General features: G+C 46.7%; 1 protein-coding gene across 6 annotated transcripts in view; it reads right to left on the bottom strand.

Annotated features, from left to right (window-relative positions):
• The window catches only part of TENM4 (teneurin transmembrane protein 4), a 1,727,786-nt gene that overhangs the window by 648,904 nt on the left and 1,057,209 nt on the right, over positions 1 to 21,673 (bottom strand). For all 6 annotated transcript variants that reach the window (XM_063951320.1, XM_063951326.1, XM_063951322.1 and 3 more), the window contains 2 exons: positions 19,542 to 19,832; positions 7,553 to 7,822 (listed from right to left, as the gene is read on the bottom strand). In XM_063951320.1, coding sequence (XP_063807390.1) covers positions 7,553 to 7,822; positions 19,542 to 19,832 — 561 coding nt within the window. The remainder of the gene's footprint in view (positions 1 to 7,552; positions 7,823 to 19,541; positions 19,833 to 21,673) is intronic.

Here is a 21,673-nt window from a genome sequence, read left to right as displayed (position 1 = left end):
AGTTGTATCGTGAAACCCCACAAAAGTAGGCACAGGTCGATTGCATTGATTGTCCATCCCCTATGTATGCGCGAGGGGAGCAAAGAGGAAACCGTTCAGCAAGCAGAAACCTCATTATCCACATGATTCACCGGCAATTACTCATTATCCAGCAGGTCAAGGTTCATAGCCAGGATGAGTTTAGATGAAGATGCCTATCTATCAATCTATCTATCTATCTATCTATCTATCTATCTATCTATCTATCTATCTATCTATCTATCTATCTATCTATCTATCTGCAAAAGCCCTCACTCACTGACTGACTGACTCATCACTAATTCTCTTTCTTCCCGATATGTTAGGCAGATAAAATGTAACGCAGGTATTCCTCAGGTGGGAAATAGGAAAACTACGTAATTAGAATTTTAATAAACCTCCCCTAAGGGGATGAAAAGGGGTTGACATAATGACGTCATTACCGTTGCGCGGCTTGCGTTGCGTGAACGATAACCCCCAAACGGACAATCGGATCAAAATTTGGATTGCACCTCCAGTGTGTAGAATTTAATAAACTACAAAAATGGCCTTGTCACTTTTTACCGTATCTGCTACGGGTGCTCCTCGGGTAACACCAAGAACCATGAATTAATATTTACTTACATTAAGACGTCTCAAATTTACATCTCTATAGATTTACCAAAATTTTAACACTCATTTATATTTACAACCGTGAAAATCAGAAACTCCGGTGTGAAGAACGGGTAGAACAGCTAGTCTATCTATATATATCTATATATACATCTATATCTATCTATCTATCTATCTATCTATCTATCTATCTATCTATCTATCTATCTATCTATCTATCTATCTATATACAGTATATATATATATCTATATCTATAGAGAGAGAGAGGGAGAGAGAGAGAGAGAGAAATTTCACTGAAGTTTCTTGCCCCTCTCAGCCATCTATATACAGTATATTGGAAGCATACAGTATATCTAGAACACCTAATGAAATACGGGTATTGTTGGAAACACAGCCCTGACCTAGAATTATCTTAAAGAATCAATAAACCAACACAAGTTACCTTACACAAAAGAGGTAATAATAGAAATTTGCTGAGCGCACTTCCCGTCTTTATTAAATGACACTTTGTGCGGCCTCTCAGCGCCTCCGATGGCTGATTATAATCCTGAACAATACCCACTGTACAAAACATTTCAAGCATCTAGATTTCTTACATGAAACTTTTACAAATGCTTCTGAGCTTGTTCCATGATGAATGTTTGGAAGAACTAGTGTAAAAATAAGATTTTACTTACCGATAAATCTATTTCTCGTAGTCCGTAGTGGATGCTGGGGACTCCGTCAGGACCATGGGATTAGCGGCTCCGCAGGAGACAGGGCACAAAAGTAAAAGCTTTAGGATCAGGTGGTGTGCACTGGCTCCTCCCCCTATGACCCTCCTCCAAGCCTCAGTTAGGATACTGTGCCCGGACGAGCGTACATAATAAGGAAGGATCTTGAATCCCGGGTAAGACTCATACCAGCCACACCAATCACACTGTACAACCTGTGATCTGAACCCAGTTAACAGCATGATAACAGCGGAGCCTCTGAAAAGACGGCTCACAACAATAATAACCCGATTTTTGTAACAATAACTATGTACAAGTATTGCAGACAATCCGCATTTGGGATGGGCGCCCAGCATCCACTACGGACTACGAGAAATAGATTTATCGGTAAGTAAAATCTTATTTTCTCTGACGTCCTAGTGGATGCTGGGGACTCCGTCAGGACCATGGGGATTATACCAAAGCTCCCAAACGGGCGGGAGAGTGCGGATGACTCTGCAGCACCGAATGAGAGAACTCCAGGTCCTCTTTAGCCAGGGTATCAAATTTGTAGAATTTTACAAACGTGTTCTCCCCCGACCACGTAGCTGCTCGGCAGAGTTGTAATGCCGAGACCCCTCGGGCAGCCGCCCAGGATGAGCCCACCTTCCTTGTGGAATGGGCCTTGACAGATTTAGGCTGTGGCAGGCCTGCCACAGAATGTGCAAGTTGAAATGTGCTACAAATCCAACGAGCAATCGTCTGCTTAGAAGCAAGAGCACCCAGTTTGTTGGGTGCATACAGGATAACAGCGAGTCAGTTTTCCTGACTCCAGCCGTCCTGGAAACCTATATTTTCAGGGCCCTGACAACATCTAGCAACTTGGAGTCCTCCAAGTCCCTAGTAGCCGCAGGTACCACAATAAGCTGGTTCAGGTGAAACGCTGACACCACCTTAGGAAGAAACTGGGGACGAGTCCGCAGCTCTGCCCTGTCCGAATGGACAATCAGATATGGCTTTTGTGAGACAAAGCCGCCATTTCTGACACTCGCCTGGCCGAGGCCAGGGCCAACAGCATGGTCACTTTTCATGTGAGATATTTCAAATCCACAGATTTGAGCGGTTTAAAATGTGATTTGAGGAATCCCAGAACTACGTTGAGATCCCACAGTGCCACTGGAGGCACAAAAAGGGGGTTGTATATGCAATACTCCCTTGACAAACTTCTGGACTTCAGGAACTGAAGCCAATTCTTTCTGGAAGAAAATTGACAGGGCCGAAATTTGAACCTTAATGGACCCCAATTTGAGGCCCATAGACACTCCTGTTTGCAGGAAATGCAGGAATCGACCGAGTTGAAATTTCTTCGTGGGGCCTTCCTGGCCTCACACCACGCAACATATTTTCGCCACATGTGGTGATAATGTTTTGCGGTCACCTCCTTCCTGGCTTTGACCAGGGTAGGAATGACCTCTTCCGGAATGCCTTTTTCCCTTAGGATCTGGCGTTCCACCGCCATGCCGTCAAACGCAGCCGCGGTAAGTCTTGGAACAGACCTGGTACTTGCTGAAGCAAGTCCCTTCTTAGCGGCAGAGGCCATGAGTCCTCTGTGAGCATTTCTTGAAGTTCCGGGTGCCACGTCCTTCTTGGCCAATCCGGAGCCACGAGTATAGTTCTTACTCCTCTACGTCTTATAATTCTCAGTACCTTGGTTATGAGAAGCAGAGGAGGGAACACATACACCGACTGGTACACCCACGGTGTTACCAGAACGTCCACAGATATTGCTTGAGGGTCTCTTGACCTGGCGCAATACCTGTCCAGCTTTTTGTTCAGGCGGGACGCCATCATGTCCACCTTTGGTCTTTCCCAACGGTTCACAATCATGTGGAATACTTCCCGATGAAGTCCCCACTCTCCCGGGTGGAGGTCGTGCCTGCTGAGGAAGTCTGCTTCCCAGTTGTCCACTCCCGGAATGAACACTGCTGACAGTGCTATCACATGATTTTTCGCCCAGCGAAGAATCCTTGCAGTTTCTGCCATTGCCCTCCTGCTTCTTGTGCCGCCCTGTCTGTTTACGTGGGCGACTGCCGTGATGTTGTCCCACTGGATCAATACCGGCTGACCTTGAAGCAGAGGTCTTGCTAAGCTTAGAACATTGTAAATTGCCCTTAGCTCCAGTATATTTATGTGGAGAGAAGTCTCCAGACTTGATCACACTCCCTGGAAATTTTTTCCCTGTGTGACTGCTCCCCAGCCTCTCAGGCTGGCATCCGTGGTCACCAGGACCCAGTCCTGAATGCCGAATCTGCGGCCCTTTAGTAGATGAGCACTCTGCAGCCACCGCAGAAGAAACACCCTTGTCCTTGGAGACAGAGTTATCCGCTGATGCATCTGAAGATGCGATCCGGACCATTTTTCCAGCAGATCCCACTGAAAAGTTCTTGCGTGAAATCTACCGAATGGAATCGCTTCGTAAGAAGCCACCATTTTTCCCAGGACCCTTGTGCAATGATGCACTGACACTTTTCCTGGTTTTAGGAGGTTCCTGACTAGCTCGGATAACTCCCTAGCTTTCTTCTCCGGGAGAAACACCTTTTTCTGGACTGTGTCCAGAATCATCCCTAGGAACAGCAGACGTGTCGTCGGAAACAGCTGCGGTTTTGGAATATTTAGAATCCACCCGTGCTGTCGTAGAACTACTTGAGATAGTGCTACTCCGACCTCCAACTGTTCTCTGGACCTTGCCCCTATCAGGATATCGTCCATTTTCTTTGAAGAAGAATCATCATTTCGGCCATTACCTTGGTAAGGACCCGGGGTGCCGTGAACAATCCAACCGGCAGCGTCTGAAACTGATAGTGACAGTTCTGTACCACGAACCTAAGGTACCCTTGGTGAGAAGGGCAAATTGGGACATGGAGGTAAGCATCCCTGATGTCCCGGGACACCATATAGTCCCCTTCTTCCTGGTTCGCTATCACTGCTCTGAGTGACTCCATCTTGATTTGAACCTTTGTATGTAAGTGTTCAACTATTTCAGATTTAGAATAGGTCTCACCGAGCCGTCTGGCTTCAGTACCACAATATAGTGTGGAATAATACCCCTTTCCTTGTTGTAGGAGGGGTACTTTGATTATCACCTGCTGGGAATACAGCTTGTGAATTGTTTTCACTACTGCCTCCCTGTCGGAGGGAGACGTTGGTAAAGCAGACTTCAGGAACCTGCGAGGGGGAGACGTCTCGAATTTCCAATCTGTACCCCTGGGATACTACTTGTAGGAGCCAGGGGTCCACTTGCGAGTGAGCCCACTGCGTGCTGAAACTCTTGAGACGACCCCCCCCACCGCACCTGAGTCCGCTTGTACGGCCCCAGCGTCATGCTGAGGACTTGGCAGAAGCGGTGGAGGGCTTCTGTTTCTGGGAATGGGCTGCCTGCTGCAGTCTTCTTCCCTTTCCTCTATCCCATGGCAGATATGACTGGCCTTTTGCCCGCTTGCCCTTATGGGGACGAAAGGACTGAGGCTGAAAAGACGTTGTCTTTTTCTCCTTTATACGGCAATACTTCCATGTGCCGTTTGGAATCTGCATCACCTGACCACTGTCGTGTCCATAAACAACTTCTGGCAGATATGGACATCGCACTTACTCTTGATGCCAGAGTGCAAATATCCCTCTGTGCATCTCGCATATATAGAAATGCATCCTTTAAATGCTCTATAGTCAATAAAATACTGTCCCTGTCAAGGGTATCAATATTTTCAGTCAGGGAATCCGACCAAGCCACCCCAGCGCTGCCCATCCAGGCTGAGGCGATCGCTGGTCGCAGTATAACACCAGTATGTGTGTATATACTTTTTAGGATATTTTCCAGCCTCCTATCAGCTGGCTCCTTGAGGGCGGCCCTATCTGGAGACGGTACCGCCACTTGTTTTGATAAGCGTGTGAGCGCCTTATCCACCCTAAGGGGTGTTTCCCAACGCGCCCTAACTTCTGGCGGGAAAGGGTATACCGCCAATAATTTTCTATCGGGGGAAACCCACGCATCATCACACACTTCATTTAATTTATCTGATTCAGGAAAAACTACAGGTAGTTTTTTCACACTCCACATAATACCCTTTTTTGTGGTACTTGTAGTATCAGAAATATGTAACACCTCCTTCATTGCCCTTAACAAGTAACGTGTGGCCCTAAAGGAAAATACGTTTGTTTCTTCACCGTCGACACTGGAGTCAGTGTCCGTGTCTGTGTCTGTGTCGACCGACTGAGGTAAAAGGACGTTTTAACGCCCCTGACGGTGTTTGAGACGCCTGGACAGGTACTAATTGGTTTGCCGGCCGTCTCATGTCGTCAACCGACCTTGCAGCGTGTTGACATTATCACGTAATTCCTTAAATAAGCCATCCATTCCGGTGTCGACTCCCTAGAGAGTGACATCACCATTACAGGCAATTGCTCCGCCTCCTCACCAACATCGTCCTCATACATGTCGACACACACGTACCGACACACAGCACACACACAGGGAATGCTCTGATAGAGGACAGGACCCCACTAGCCCTTTGGGGAGACAGAGGGAGAGTTTGCCAGCACACACCAAAAACGCTATAATTATACAGGGACAACCTTTATATAAGTGTTTTTCCCTTATAGCATTTTAATATATATAGTCATATCGCCAAATAAGTGCCCCCCCTCTCTGTTTTAACCCTGTTTCTGTAGTGCAGTGCAGGGGAGAGCCTGGGAGCCTTCCCACCAGCATTTCTGTGAGGGAAAATGGCGCTGTGTGCTGAGGAGAATAGGCCCCGCCCCCTTTTCGGCGGGCTTCTTCTCCCGTTTTTCTGAGACCTGGCAGGGGTTAAATACATCCATATAGCCCCCAGGGGCTATATGTGATGTATTTTTAGCCAGAATAAGGTACTATCATTGCTGCCCAGGGCGCCCCCCCCAGCGCCCTGCACCCTCAGTGACCGCTGCTATGAAGTGTGCTGACAACAATGGCGCACAGCTGCAGTGCTGTGCGCTACCTTATGAAGACTGAAAAGTCTTCTGCCGCCGGTTTCTGGACCTCTTCACTTTTCGGCATCTGCAAGGGGGTCGGCGGCGCGGCTCCGGGACGAACCCCAGGGTGAGACCTGTGTTCCGACTCCCTCTGGAGCTAATGGTGTCCAGTAGCCTAAGAAGCCAATCCATCCTGCACGCAGGTGAGTTCACTTCTCTCCCCTAAGTCCCTCGATGCAGTGAGCCTGTTGCCAGCAGGACTCACTGAAAATAAAAAACCTAACAAAACTTTTACTCTAAGCAGCTCTTTAGGAGAGCCACCTAGATTGCACCCTTCTCGGCCGGGCACAAAAATCTAACTGAGGCTTGGAGGAGGGTCATAGGGGGAGGAGCCAGTGCACACCACCTGATCCTAAAGCTTTTACTTTTGTGCCCTGTCTCCTGCGGAGCCGCTAATCCCATGGTCCTGACGGAGTCCCCAGCATCCACTAGGACGTCAGAGAAATATAGCTATTTAATAACTTCTTGGAGGATTTATATAGAATTAATGGACAAGAGCCTCCATCGGCAGTGGTAACAAAAAGCAGTTATGACGGACACCTGGGTAATCAATGAAACTGATACGTGTTGCATGGATACCTGAAATTGAGCCACGGCTACGATCTAGGACAGGCAAAGCCGTAGAACCAGAGGTTAAAGTGGGTGGGGGGGAACGAGGTGGAACTGAGTTCCACCACCTGTAATGGTATGGGGAACTAGTTCCACCATCTCCATTGCCCTGCACAGTAATTCCAAGAGAAAAGTCCACCCCATCATCTGCGTCAATCGATGATACAGGCGGCACTAGTGTTGCTGATGAACTGCAGCCACCTACTCCTTCCTCAGGTCCTGGTGCCTCCATGGTCCTCCGCCATGAGTTCCACCACCACCCCACCGGGACCACTTTAAGCCCTGCGTAGAACCTTCAAGTCACATACACAACTGAAGGAATTGGTGCTAGCCACAGCAACACCCGTAGGTTGTAGTAGATTCCAGAACAACTGCTCACGCTTTGTTAATGACATAACTTGCCACCATTAGTGATCAGGTATGGTAATAAAAGCATAAGTCAACTTCACAATAGGTAATGCTACAATGCATCTCAGACACATAGACAACAAGCTCAGCAACCAGGATTGTGATCCAGTCAGAGGACACCATATATGATGCATAAAATGCCACTCACCGTTTTCTGTGTTCTCATGTTCGGTGTCAGTGAGGGTCAGGTTAGAATTAGCTCTGCTGGACAAGCAGGAGCTTCGGCCAGACTTAGTGTTCCGCGCCCAGAGCCTCACCGGGTGTTCGGGTGACAATACGCAGTCCCCTTCATTGTCTGCGTCGTTATCCCCGGTCATGGAGTAGCCGCAGTGGGGCAGGCCAATATTGGTCCGGTAGAGTGTCCCATGAGGCGGTGTAACTTCCCCAAGACCCAGTTCGTGTAACGTGAAGCTGCCACCTAGGACACAGCAGAAACACCGTGATCATCCTCATGGTAATGGTGTAATTACAAGCTGGTCAACACTTTCTATATAAAAAGATATAAATATAAGGATGCCTGTAAATAATATTACATTTTTCTGGAGACTAGCGGCAGGATGTAATGAAGTCCGAGATCACTGGAGTTGCGGGTCGATCTTGGATGTTTTTTAATGGGGCAATCACTTACAAGGCAAAACCATGCCTTGAGTGATTGCCCCTTTAAAAAAAACGTCCGAGATCGGCCAGCAACCAGCACGTCCAGCGATCTAGGACTCCATTCAGGGAGGGCAAATACAATTATTGGTTTTGCGTGCAGAGTAAATACTGGCTGCTTTTACATGTAGCCAACAAATGTTGGGCAGCTTTATTCTTACACTGCACTTTATATTTGAGTTAGGACACGCCCCCTCCCACATCTAACACACTCTGCCATCTTACATCTGCCCCACCCCTGCAGTGCAACATGGTATTACCCATGTGCAAAGTTATCTGCTCATTTTTCTTATGCCCCCAACTCAGAATCATCCCTTAAATCTCCATAGTTGCCCATTCTCCCGGATCCTGCAAGAGAGTCCCATTTTAAGCGCTTATCTCCCGCTGTCCTGCAGTATAAATTAAATCTCCTTTGAATTCTTCACTGCATCCAGGATCCCATCAAGGAATTTCTGGGCAAGGACAGCGATTTGCTGCAGTCTCTAGTATTAATTCTGTCCGGGCTCGTCAGCCTCTGCAGTCGACTCTCAGCAAATCCTCAACTGTGTTTAAGCTGTGGAATGTTTTATTAGTAATCTTTAGTTAAACACACAAAAAGGGCAATACAACAAAAAGTATTTAACTCAGTTTTTTAACAAGAGATGATCATTAAAGTACGAATTCACACAAGATCAAATTGCATTTGGAATTTGTTTACATAGGCATCACATTTATCATGTATATTTGTGCTGAGTGAGAAAAATATATCACAGGGAATAGCTGCAAACAAGAAATCCAGTATTGCAAGCAGCTTCGGATTTACCCAGATATCAAAATGGCATCTTATTATCCAACATCTTCCACCTCTAGTTCCGGACAGCAAATATTATAAAGAAGACTATAGAATAAAATAAGATGAAAGCAGGCTTTAAAAGATTAATTAGTTTATTTTTGTAATTGATTTAGAATATGTCAACTGTTGCTAGGCAGATTAAGTTTGGGGAATTTTGATATTGGTCAGGATTGGCCTATCAGGGAACCTTAATATTGGCTACGTGTTTGCATTATAGGCTGGCATTGAGCTTGGCATGAGTGCTTGCTGAATGGTGTTTGTCTCTCCCTCCCACCCTCCCCATTTCTTCTCTTATTCGTTCTGTTTTTACTAATTAAAGGGTCTATTCATGAAGCAGTGAAAAGTGTGGAAAAGTGAGCCAGTGGAGAAGTTGCCCATGACAACCAATCAGCATTGTAGTAACATTTATAATTTGAATACTATTCAATTGTACGAAGCAGCTGCTTGGTTGCCATGGGCAACTTCTCCACTAGCTCACTTCTCCACTCTTTTCACTGCTTCATGAATAGACCCTCTTTGCTCTAAGGTGCTGTTGGGCGGGATGGCTATACAAACCAGCACCCATGTAAGATGTAAGAAGCCGCTGTGGAGCACATACCCTGTGAAGCGTGGCTAGTATGACCTATCTCTGTGGGAGGACTTTGGGCGTTGTTCTCTGTTTACCCGCTCGTACTATCTATCAGAAGGGGTCGTGCTTATATTATACGTGTCACACGGGGGAGGCATATCAGTCTCCTCATAATTTTGATAAGAATTATATGGCTGAAGCTGAATGTTTGCTTCTTTGCTTCCCAAAAGTTAAGTAAAAACTCAGGGTCAGAGCCGGCCCTAACCAATATGATGCCCTAGGCAAGGTTTTGGCTGGTGCCCCCTAGCACCGCCGTTAGTTCTGCAGGAGATGCCTGGCATGAGTCAGCTAGCAGCTCTGCTAACGTCGGGCGCCTTTTGTTTATGAAAATGTGTCTTATTTGCATTACTATGTGGCTAGGACGCACAAGCAGCTGTTGCTGATTAAAATGAAATGCAGCATTGCCTATATTCTGTGTGCGACTTCGGCTGTATCTGCATAAGAAATGCTACATTATAGTGATTTCCAGGAATACACTGCAACGTAGCATTTCGTATGCAGATACAGCCTCAGTTACACACAGAATCTCGGCATGTCGCATATCATTTTAATCAGCAGAATCTGCTGGTGCCCCCAAGCATACCAAATGCCCTAGGCATTTGCCTAGTTTGCCTATGCCTAGGGCTGGCTCTGCTCAGGGTCATACCTTTAATAAGTTATGACCTTTTAACCAAAGCAGCCTGTGTCCGTGTGTTTATTTCTAGTCAAAAGATAGTTAAATAAGTTGTACATATTGGTTAATTGCAATAAAGTTACGGACGCCTTATGTTTCATGACCACTTATTTCAAAGCTGCCATTAGTTTTGTTTTTAGAAAAGTTGGGCCGCTGTATGCAGGGTTTCAGAGCCAAAGAAAGCTGACGTTTCTTTTGCAAATTCTCCAACATGGCAAACTTGGAACATCTATAACCGTTGAAATAATTTCTTATACTTCACACCTTTCCTAATTAACCAAGGCAGGTTGCATTTCATGACAGTCTTGACAGGCAGAGAGACTGAGAGGCTTTCACAGCTCTTAACTTTGCAGCCAATCTCATGGTACAAAGCAGCCTGTGATAATTGCAGACAGACAAAGCTTCTTGCCTTGACAAAACGCTGCTCTGCTCAACTTCAAATGTTCTGCTAAAGTTTTAAAGATTAATCAACTTGATTTACAGAGCAGTTGTAATTTGCGCCGGGCTTTCAACTGCAGATCTGTTTTTTATTCCTACCAAGGTGGCGGTGACAAACATGGTGAAGGATTTCAAAGAGAATTCAACAGGATTTTTTCTTTTTTTTAAATTTTGTTCAACACTAATAAGCTTTTCTTCTCAGGGTCTCATGGCACCGACTTCAGAGCCATTCCTGTCGGAGTGTTTTCTGTTTCTCATGTGAAAGAAATTCAGTCATTTATACAGAGCAAGACATGTAGCACAGTTTTTCTACACATGCGCAATTTGCGTTCGTGGTAAATTACTTTTTGCGGTCTATGGGCCTGAGTTGAACGTAAAAATATGCTATATGTAAAGTGGATTGCTTGGTTTTACATTGAAGTGAAGTTCGAGAGACAGCCATAGCAACATTACACAACTTTAGGTCATGATCTGTAGGCCCGATTCAGAACTGATCCCTGCTGTGCGTTTTCGCACAGCGGGCGATCAGCAATAGACCGCACATGCGTATGCACTGCAAAACGCACGCACGTCGGCAAACAACAACAGGCGTCGCTGGTCAGTGACAGGCTGGTATGAAAAATGCAATCGCACAGCCATTTGCACGCTGATTGGCTGGAAGAGGCTGTTTGTGGGTGGTAACTAGCCGTTTTCTGGGGGTGTCAGGGAAAACGCAGGCGTTCCCAATCGTTTTCAGGGAGGGTGTGTGACGTCAGCTCTGGACCCGATGAGCCCGTTCTCATCGCACTGTAGAAGTGAGTCCTGGGCTGCGCACAGACTACACACAGTAGAAAAATCATTCAACGGTGAGTGAGGTGCGAACAGACTTGCAGCTGTCCGCTGACTGAGGGATTTTTAGCAACTCGGTGTACACATGCGATCGCACACATTCACGGCGAATAAACACTCCCCTTGGGCGGCGACTATCTGAATGCAGCGCAACAATTTTAGCAGCCCAGCGATCAGATCTGAAATGAATTACCCCCCTGTGTTACAAGTTAAAAAATGGTGACTGCATTCAGCTAAGCTGCTGTGACATCACTCTTCCCCTGTATGTGATACAACCAATAAACAGCATGTGTTTTTCCCAAAGCAAACCTGACAAGCTGTCAGTGACTCTGGGGCTGAAGCAGCATTGCGTGCAACTGTTTTGCAGACAGATCTTGTGATTTTTAGCACTGTGCAAGCGCCGCAGCAGAGCGTACACAGTCAGTATTAGCAACTACGGGTGATTTATGATTCATCAAAAGCATCAGTTGCATCTGAACAGGTGGAACTGTGTGACAATGGGGCATTCACACGTAGGCTGAGTGTTCAGGGCATGTTGTCAGAATTGCTGTCTACTCGAATTGAGCCTGCGCAGTGATCTCTCGTGCCACGTATAGTACTAGTGCAAATGCTGACAGCATTGGATAGGGGTGGTGCAGCAGCAAAGTTCAGCATATGGGCAAATATATATTTTTATTACCAGATTCTCTGTGAGGGAGATGTATCAAACCTCAGAGAGAGATAAAGTACCAACCAATCACCTCCTAACTCATTTTTGAAACACAGCCTGTAACAAGGCAGTTAGAAGCTGACTGGCTGGCACTTTATCTCTCTATCTACTTTATCTCTTTCCAAGGTTTGATACATCTCCCCATAGGCGGATCAAGAGGGGGGTGGGCACTCAGGCCCGTGCCCCCCTGTCATTTCTGACTTCTTATTTTTATTTTATTTTTCAAAAGGAGAGCAGCGGCAGCACTACTGCTATTTACGTCAGTCAGATTTGATATAAGAGCTGACAGGCACTAGGACCCGCCGCGGCTCTAACAGCAAGTCCGTGTGGTAGCCAATGGGGAGGCTGGAGCCACCGCAACCTACCTCCCCCACTACTAGCCAGCCAGAGTCCAGCCCAGGCGCGGGGTTCAAATGCCATCATTGAGACTGTTACTTATGATGGCGCAGAAGGCTTCTTAGCCCTCACTGCACAGCACAGTTTCCCAGCACTTCCTCCTCCACTTCCTTTACCACCATGCTAGGTGCAGTCACACTCAGCCTCAGCTTTGAGAAGGCGGCCCGTCTGATTGTGACAGGGCTGTCCTGCAGATGTCTTATGCTGTGTGACTGTGACAGTGCTGTCCTGCAGAAGTCTTATGCTGCTTGTTGGAGATCCAGCTGGCTGCTTCTGCTAATCAAAGATGGGCAGTTCTTGTCCTGCAGTCTGAGTCTCAGTGCAGAGCCCAAAACAAGGTATGCTGCACCTGCCACCACCAACTAAAACTATAATAATTATATTGTGCTGGGGTGCCTTCCAGGCTCCCATAACTAATGGAACCGGTGACCAACATTTCAAGGCCCAATCAGCCTTTTCATCAGGGTGAAACATTGGCAATAAACCAGGATGCGGTCCTTCAGCCAATCATTACCTGATGGCGTATTCTGTGAGGCCACACCCCCTGTGATATCACACCCCTTATCTGGGAGCACGCGTGCCATAGGTGCATGTAAATATAACTATTACCGTCCCCCTGTCATGGTGCCCCCCCTTTCATTTTCCTCTGGGTCCGCCCCTGCATCTCCCACTGTATCAGCTCTACTAGTGTAACTGAAATCAGAGATGGCTGCCGTGGAGAGAGGACCGAAAAAGAGTGCAGTGAATACGTATATTCTAAATATAAATGTAAACAGTCTCTGATTTATATTCATTATAAATAGCAGCTGTGGTGGGACCACCAAGCAATGACAGGATGTGGAGCTGAGCAAAATCTATCTTTACTGTACACTAACAAGGGACTGAAAACAAAATGGCCGCCTCGTCTTACTTCCGGGTCAAGGGGCAGGGGACACCAAGCAGTATCAATCCACCAGCCGCACAACGTAACTAATGGGCCCTACACACTTGGCGATGATAGCGATTTTATCGACCAACGATTTTATCGATGGACGATTTTTTTTACTGCCAACGATTTTTGCCTACACACTGGACGATATCGATGGACAATTTGGACGATATGAGAGTACATACTGTACATTTATATAGTTCAAATTGACTTGTATGTATAAACGAGGATAGATCAACGATGAACGATCGTGGGGCCGCGCATCGTTCATCGTTGATGCATACACACTGACCGATATGAACGATTTATCGTTAATTTTTGATCGATATCGTTCATATCGATCATCATTATCGCTAAGTGTGTAGGGCCCGTAACATCTACAGTGCAATATTTTAAATAAAAGAAGGAACAGTTGTGATTAATGAAGTGGGATGTTCAAAAGCAGGAGTAGGCTGGACTTAATGTATGCTGGACTATGAGGACCACAATTCCTCAATCGCACAAAGCGGTGGCCAAACATCTGCATTTGAGTAAGCTTCTACCTTTGGTGGTCATTCCGAGTTGATCGCTCGCTAGAAGTTTTTAGCAGCCGTGCAAACGCTATGCCGCCTCCCACTGGGAGTGTATTTTAGCTTAGCAGAAGTGCGAACGAAAGGATCGCAGAGCGGCTACAATGTTTTTTTGTGCAGTTTCAGAGTAGCTTCAGACCTACTCAGCGCTTGCGATCACTTCAGACTGTTCAGTTCCTGTTTTGACGTCACGAACACGCCCTGCGTTCACCCAGCCACGCCTGCATTTTTCCTGGCACGCCTCCGTTTTTCTGAACACTCCCTGGAAACGGTCAGTTGACACCCAGAAACGCCCACTTCATGTCAATCACTCTGCGGCCAGCAGTGCGACTGAAAAGCTTCCCTAGACCTTGTGTGAAACTACATTGTTCGTTGTAATAGTACGCCGCGCGTGCACATTGCGCCGCATACGCATGCGCAGAAGTGCCTTTTTTTGCCTCATCGCTGCACAGCGAACGAATGCAGCTAGCGATCAACTCGGAATGACCACCTTTGTTGCGGTTCGTTCGTAGGCGATTCATTATGCATAGAGGCCTGGTGGCCCCTCCTCCCAGTAATCATTAATAGCAATATTATAGTTTTAATCTGACTAACTTTGTAGTCAAGCAGCAGTTTGGAGCGCCCCCTAGTGGGACAGAAGCCAGACTGCCCGCATCATGCAAATACAACAAGCCAGAGCTGAAGGAGAGAAAGCGATCCGTCCGTCGAGGAGTTAAAACATCACTGTCTGTGTCAAAACACATTTCTCAGTTCCCGGGTTCATAAATTATGAAGAAACACACTGCTGCAATTAAGGAGAAGTCAAATGTATTTGCCATCAGCAGCGTGACATCCATTGATTTTCATATCCCACACCAAAGGCAGCCTCTTAAAGTGAAGGAACTTAAGTAATGTCGATAAGTGGAAGACAGTAAATATGGAGCAGTCTCTCGCTCTCGCTGGGCTGCTGTGCCGCCCGTGGCGCTTTACCGGGTACTTACCCACAGTGCCCAGAACAACTTAATACAGACTTTGTTATTTGGGAAATGTATTGAGATAGCGGTAAATTATAATTTATAGGCAATGTCTTCGGAACGTTTGTTCTCACTGATGTTAGTAGTCTTGGAAGGAGATTCCGGAATAACAGGTACAGGTTTTCTGAGGTCAGTCTCGCTAATGGAAATACTCCTCCAGTGACGGGCACCCAAGCTCCTCCGTTTAACAAAACAAAAAAGAAAAAAAATTTGGGCCCCTCAAAAAAAAAAAAAAAAAATCGCAAAGCATGAGAACGTGTTAGAGTAACCTGGGGTCCTTAGTGTTGCCTAATGGATGATCCAGCTCTGGTGAAACGCGCCAGTCCCAGCTGGAGCTAAGCATTGTTTCAGCATGAGGGAGGGTGAAATAGTTTTGCCCAGCGTTCGGGATCATTATCGCATCATCCTGTGCTTCTAATGGGTTATCCATATTAGCAACTTACCCCATTTGCAGTAAGTTGCTGTTGCATGGGGACGGCTGCAGCAGAGCCGCGACCGAGTCATTTGAGCACATTCCCTAGAACTGAAAGGTGAAGCTCTGATTAGCTGAAAGCTCCATTCCAACGCTCTCAGCAAACAAAATGGAGTCACGAGGGACAACCAGACCTGGGCTATTCCCCATAACCCTGGGTTTACTGGCATTAATATAATATTGTTCTTTTACAGGTGCCCTACGCGTTCCAACAAGCCTGCCCCAGCATGATGGTACTTGTAGAACCCCAAGTGACCGCGGTTGCGGTCCCCCTCCTCTCTGGCAGCAGTAGACTCTGGCATAATGCGCATGCGCAGGTCTCCGGGAACATGGCGCCACTGCGGGCATTTTCCAAGTGATTTCTGTCCGGAGTGCAGGGCCGCTGTCGCCGGACTCCGGAAAGGGTAAGTATATGCTGCTGTCTGCGGTTCCATGCACCTTGCAGGGCAAATACTGATGCCACAGTGCACTAGGACGGAGACACCCCTCGCACACCCTAAGTTATCACCCTGGCATCGAACACTTCCATAAATGTGACCTCATACCAGATACTGCAGGTGATACTACTATAAGAAGTATACTGTATTGTACTGTATATATTTCCTGATACTGGATTAGTTTAATGGCTCTGTGACTAGTTTGCATGCAGACGGCGCTACCAGTTACTTCTGTCTCCCTACAAACTCGTTAGCGTATCACGGGCAGATCGCATAACCTTACTCATTGCTAACGACGGCTCCTGATGGCTGAGAAGGGATTAATACAATGCTTCTCGATTTCTTTACCTCCAGCAAGCGCTGCTGTTAATACAATGCTATCTGTTTTATCAATAACTGAGCCTAATAAGGTACAATAAAATGCAATTTATTAGCTATTTACTGCTAAATTAGACATCTGCGATTACATTAAGGGATGTGTGCCGCCGTATCGCTGCCAGGAGAAGTTAGTTTGCAGCCAATGAGGCCATTCCCAGCACAATAAGGAGTTTCAGACGACAGGAGCTTCAGTAAATATTTTCTGGATAAAGAAAAAAGCAGAACTTCAGAGAAGCCTGTGTAAGGGGGATTCGGTGAAAACCGGACCGGACCAAATTCCGGAACGCCGGACCGGATCAGCTCCCTGCAGCGACCTCTGCCTGTGCAGGGCTGACAGCCTCCTAGCAGTGCGGGAGTAGCAGCAGCTTCGTGCGGGAGCCTGCAGTGATCTCTCCCTCCCCACTGACAGCCCGTCCGCGGACCCGCCCTCCGGACTGGGACGCGCTTTCACAGCTCCCCAGCGGCAGAGGTCGCTGCAGAGAGCTGATCCGGTCCGGCGTTCCGGAATTTGGTCCGGTCCGGATTTCACCGATTCCCTGTGTAAGGTACAACTTCACAGCGCCAGGCTGTACGACCTGCGGTATATAGACTGTCAGGACTTCACAAGTGTCTGAAACCTACAACTGTCAACTGTAAATCTGTCTGTGGTGATTTATAGAATGATAGGAATTCAGACGTTCCTGTAATCTGCAACTTTACGCTATGAATCTGGTAAGGTCAGTAATAAATAGAATTTTAGGACTGAAGGGCCCTCCGTCATCTGCAATGTAACAGTGTGAAACTGTAGGCTCACTCAGTAAATCGCATGGCCTCAATGCACTTCATGCTTTAAATGGCATTTTGCACTATTTATAAAATGACATATACATTATGTGACTGTTTATAACTTTATATGTGATCAGTGTTTTTTTTGTGGCGGAGGCGCGCAGTGCTGGCACCAATATTTGGGTCTATGGGGGTTATTCAGAGCAAACAAAAAAAGTTAGCAATGGATAAAACCATGGGGGTCATTCCGACCCGATCGCACGCGGCGCTTCCTCGCATCCGTGCGATCGGGTTCGGAACTGCGCATGCGAGACGGCCGCATTGTGCAGGCGCGTCGTTGCCCGGCGACGGGCGTCGCCAGGCAACGACGCCGCTAGCGAGGAAAGCGGTCACGGCGGCGACCGCAAGAGGATTGACAGGAGGAAGGCGGAACCGGGAGGCAATTCACCGTTTTCGGGGAGTGGTGAGTCCAACGCAGGCGTGTCCAGGCGTTTGGAGGGCGGATGTCTGACGTCTGACCCTTACCCTGGTCTTCTTTTACACAAAACTTTTTTTGCACAGCAGGGCTGCACAAGCGATCGCAGCCCTGCTATGCAGAAATACACTCCCCCATAGGCGGCGTCTAGTTGATCGCACCGGCAGCAAGAAGTTGCTACGTGCGATCAACTCGGAATGACACTCCATGTGCAGTACAAGTGGAGCAGATGTAACATGTGCAGAGAGAGTTAGATTTGGGTGAGCTGTGTTCAAACTGAAATCTAAATTGCTGTGTAAAAACAAAGCAGCCTGTATTTACCCTGCACAGAAACAATATAACCCACCCAAATCTAACTCTCTCTGCACATGTTACATCTGCCCCCCCTGCAGTGCAAAATGTTTTTGTTTTTTTTCACAGAACAAAAGTGCAGAATGTAGCTATAATTTAGAAAATGTTAAATACATGACAAGTAAAAATTAGTGTAACAAATATTTCAGTGTAGGAGATCACTAACAGGTTGAACTTGATGGACAAATTGTCTTTTTTCAACCTCAGAAACCATGTTACTATGTTAAGTACAATTTACAAATACAGTGGTAAATGTTGTTACCATCAAAGTTCCAGCTTACTGTATGTAAGAAGACGGTTTAATTATAAAGGATCGGTAAGAATATTATGGAAAGAAGAAAAATAAACCTGAGAATAATATGACATAATAGATTGGGTGGGGTCAAATTCTCAGTGATGTGCCACCGCCATCACTAAAAGTTACAGTAGTCCACTTCTAATTTTCCTACACATCTCTATGGGGTGTGAGACAATGACTTAACTACCAACAGTGCAGGGGGTGCAGCTGCTATAGGGCCCCGGCTGCTTCCAGGGCCCGCTCTCCCCCTGCACCCAGTCAAGAGCTGACTTTGAGGCCCGCCGCCTTCCCTTCAACCCCTGACCACGGTTGAACGTCGGCCACCGATAGCAACCCCTGCAGCGACAGAGGACGTGGCAGGGGGGTGGGGATGCCCTGCCTGGCAGGTTCTGAGCACCAGCAGCAGATCAGCAGTGCCGCGATTCGCGGTAAATTAGGGAGCGGGCCCTAACGCTGTGAAGCCACGCCCCCATCAGAGACCTCTGCAAGTCTGCTGTAGCAGGTAATGTATCTCCTGCTTGCTTTCTATGGGGCCCTCAAAGTTCTAGATACACCCCTGGTGTGAGAGGAAAGTTTCAATGCTGTGAGATGCTGTGAAGACTTGTATACCCCTATATGTTGAATGGTGGTACAGCGGCATTGTGTTTTAATGACCACATATTAGCAGCATTAGGTTTTAAAATGTACCCCCCCCCCCATCCCTTTCCCTTATGAACTTCTGTGTGATTTAGGTAGTGAGAAAAACAATATGCTCCCTTAAACTTCTTATTATAAATATAGGGATCTATTTGCGAAACACTTGTGGCGCCTTGTAAATAAAATGTAATAATAATAATAACAATAACTTCAACATGATTGAGATAGACATGAGGATATCCTTGCAAAGAACTAAGGATCAAATACAGTTGAGGTCACCAAAAGGTAAAAAAGGGGAAGACTAGATGGGCCAAGTGGTTCTTATCTCCCATCAAATTCTATGTTTCTATGGGTGTAGTATGGTATGCCAGCATACCGGCGCCGGAATCCTGACCGCCAGCATTCCAACAGCTGGGTGAGCGCAAACGAGCCCCTTGCGCTACGCTACCTATTCTCCCTTCAGGGGGGTCGTGGACCCCCAAAAGGGAGAAAAGATGTCGGTATGCTGGGTGTTGGGATTCCGGCGCCAGTATACTGTGCGCTGGGATCCCAACAGGCGGCAACCTAAATACCACCCGTTTCTATACCGTAGCAAAGAGTAGTGTAGGTGGTCGTATAAGCATACAGGTGACAAATTGTTCAATTATTGGCACTCACCGGATCGGCAGAACTCATCGACCTCTTGGTGGACCATGTCTTTCACTCGACTGCTGTAGGACAGCCTGGAGTCTTGATCGTAGGCTTTGAGAGTCTCGCTGGAACTGTAAGACTTCTGCGGTATTTTGCTATCATCACTGTCGGCCGAGGAGCTGGTGTACCGGCGCTCTGTGTCGTGCCGCCTGGTCAGGGATCGGTAAGGTTTCCTCTCTTTCACATCCATGGCACAGCACTTCTCCTCAACATTGAACAGAACTGTCCTCGGTGGGGAGAGAGGAACCGGTGGCCGTTCTGTGGGAAGAGACACGTAGGCATTGAGTTTACCTTACTCTACGTAGAAGAGTCTTTTTATTTTTCAGACCGCTGAAATTCCATCACTGCTAATAACATGAAATATTATTAGAACTTGTGCGACTAACATGCCAAGCGTAGGTCCATAATGTGATTAGCTCCTGTCCGTAATCAAATACATCTCGGTAACATATGTCCCCTTTCGTATCACTATGGAACCACTAATAATAATTATAAAACCGAATGAGAAATGCTGACACGCAGGTGTGTTGTGTATTGCTGTCATTTCAGTAAGATTAATAGCCGCTAGCCCCCAGCTCAGCTGACATACAACACATGGTGAATAGAAAGTTACACGTCTTTATTCTTACAGGAACACTCTCTGAACTTGACTTGTCCCAACAGCTGTTTCCGTTAAAGCATTATAAATACAGTGATATAACAGATTTACTCTTAATAATTCCCAAATATTTGAAATGATCAGAATGGGAAATATTTCAGATAGAGTTGTGTGTATGGTACGTGTCTCCCATCAACACAACCTTATCTCAAATATTTTTCATTCTCAACATCTTCTGAATTATTTTCACTTATGTATTTGTGAATATAATTATGCTACGCATAATACAGCATACCGTACAAGTTAGGTTTTAGGCAGTTCAAGCAAGTAGCCCAATGACTGAGCCATCATGTCTGTTTTAGGTCTAGATGGATTGGATTGGATTGGATTTGGAATGCTCGAAAATATGGCTGCATGACCACTTGGGACTATCAAACTCTAATCCATATGGATAAATTTGATAGGATGAGGACAGGGCTGCCATCAGAAATTATGGGGCTCAGGGCTGACAAAATTGCCAGGGCCCCTCCCTCCACCCCAAAAAAAGATTCTGCCGTACTGCTTCACCGCTATGTGATGTCATACATTGTGACGTTACGTATAGGTGGAGCGTTGCGGGCCTGCAGGAACGGTTCACAGAGAGCTGATGCGTAGATAAGTCTTGTTTTAAGAAATCCTCCCTGCTCATCAGCTTGCTGCTGATTCACAGACCGGCAGCTCTACAGGTATTGACGGTAGAAGCCAGGGATGGGACCCCCTCTCTGTAAGGGCCCGGGACACCAGTCCCCACAGTTCCCCCCTGGTGGCTGCCCTGGATGGAACGTACAGTCACCTGAGGACATACATCGGCAGACATATGGTGCATTGGAAAAAGTAATTTATTATTTTCAGCTTTGGTTATTTGTCTTCTCACGCCACTGCAGGTATTGCCTATCTGGACAAAATACTGCATATTGCCAAGTGCTCCTCAGATCTGTCTGCTCCACAACCGTGTATGGGCTGGCTAAGTCTATTGGAGAAACAACAGACAGAGAGGTGGAGGGTGCAAATCTCCACCCCTAAATTTCCCTTCAGCACACTAGAAATGACCTGTAACCATACCTGAACCTATCTGGTAATAGAAATTCAGAGAATTAGTCACACATGTTTGCAAACGCATGTCTATTGGAGGACATCCCAGAGAGTGACTGTTAAAAGAAAACAATAACTTGGACAGTATCATACTTACCTACTCTCCCGTAACATTCAAAAGGAGTAGGTGACCCTCCTGCATCCGACCCACTTACTATTCATTCTGGGGGGCATTATCCTGCAAGTCATTTTGGCCCCACCCTCACTTTAAAGACTTGTCATTTGCAGTGTTATGCCATGAAAGGGTGGAGCCTAATGATGAGAATCTCCCCGCCTCGCCCTCATCAGCGATCAGCTGTATCTTCCCTCTGGTACTCTCACAGGGTGAGATAAAGTACCAACCAATCAGTTCTTAAATATCATTATTCAA

Source organism: Pseudophryne corroboree, chromosome 2 (assembly GCF_028390025.1).
Source record: "Pseudophryne corroboree isolate aPseCor3 chromosome 2, aPseCor3.hap2, whole genome shotgun sequence".
Taxonomy (NCBI): Eukaryota; Metazoa; Chordata; class Amphibia; order Anura; family Myobatrachidae; genus Pseudophryne; species Pseudophryne corroboree.
Note: the sequence above shows the minus strand (reverse complement) of the source record. Positions and strands in the feature narration are given on the sequence as shown.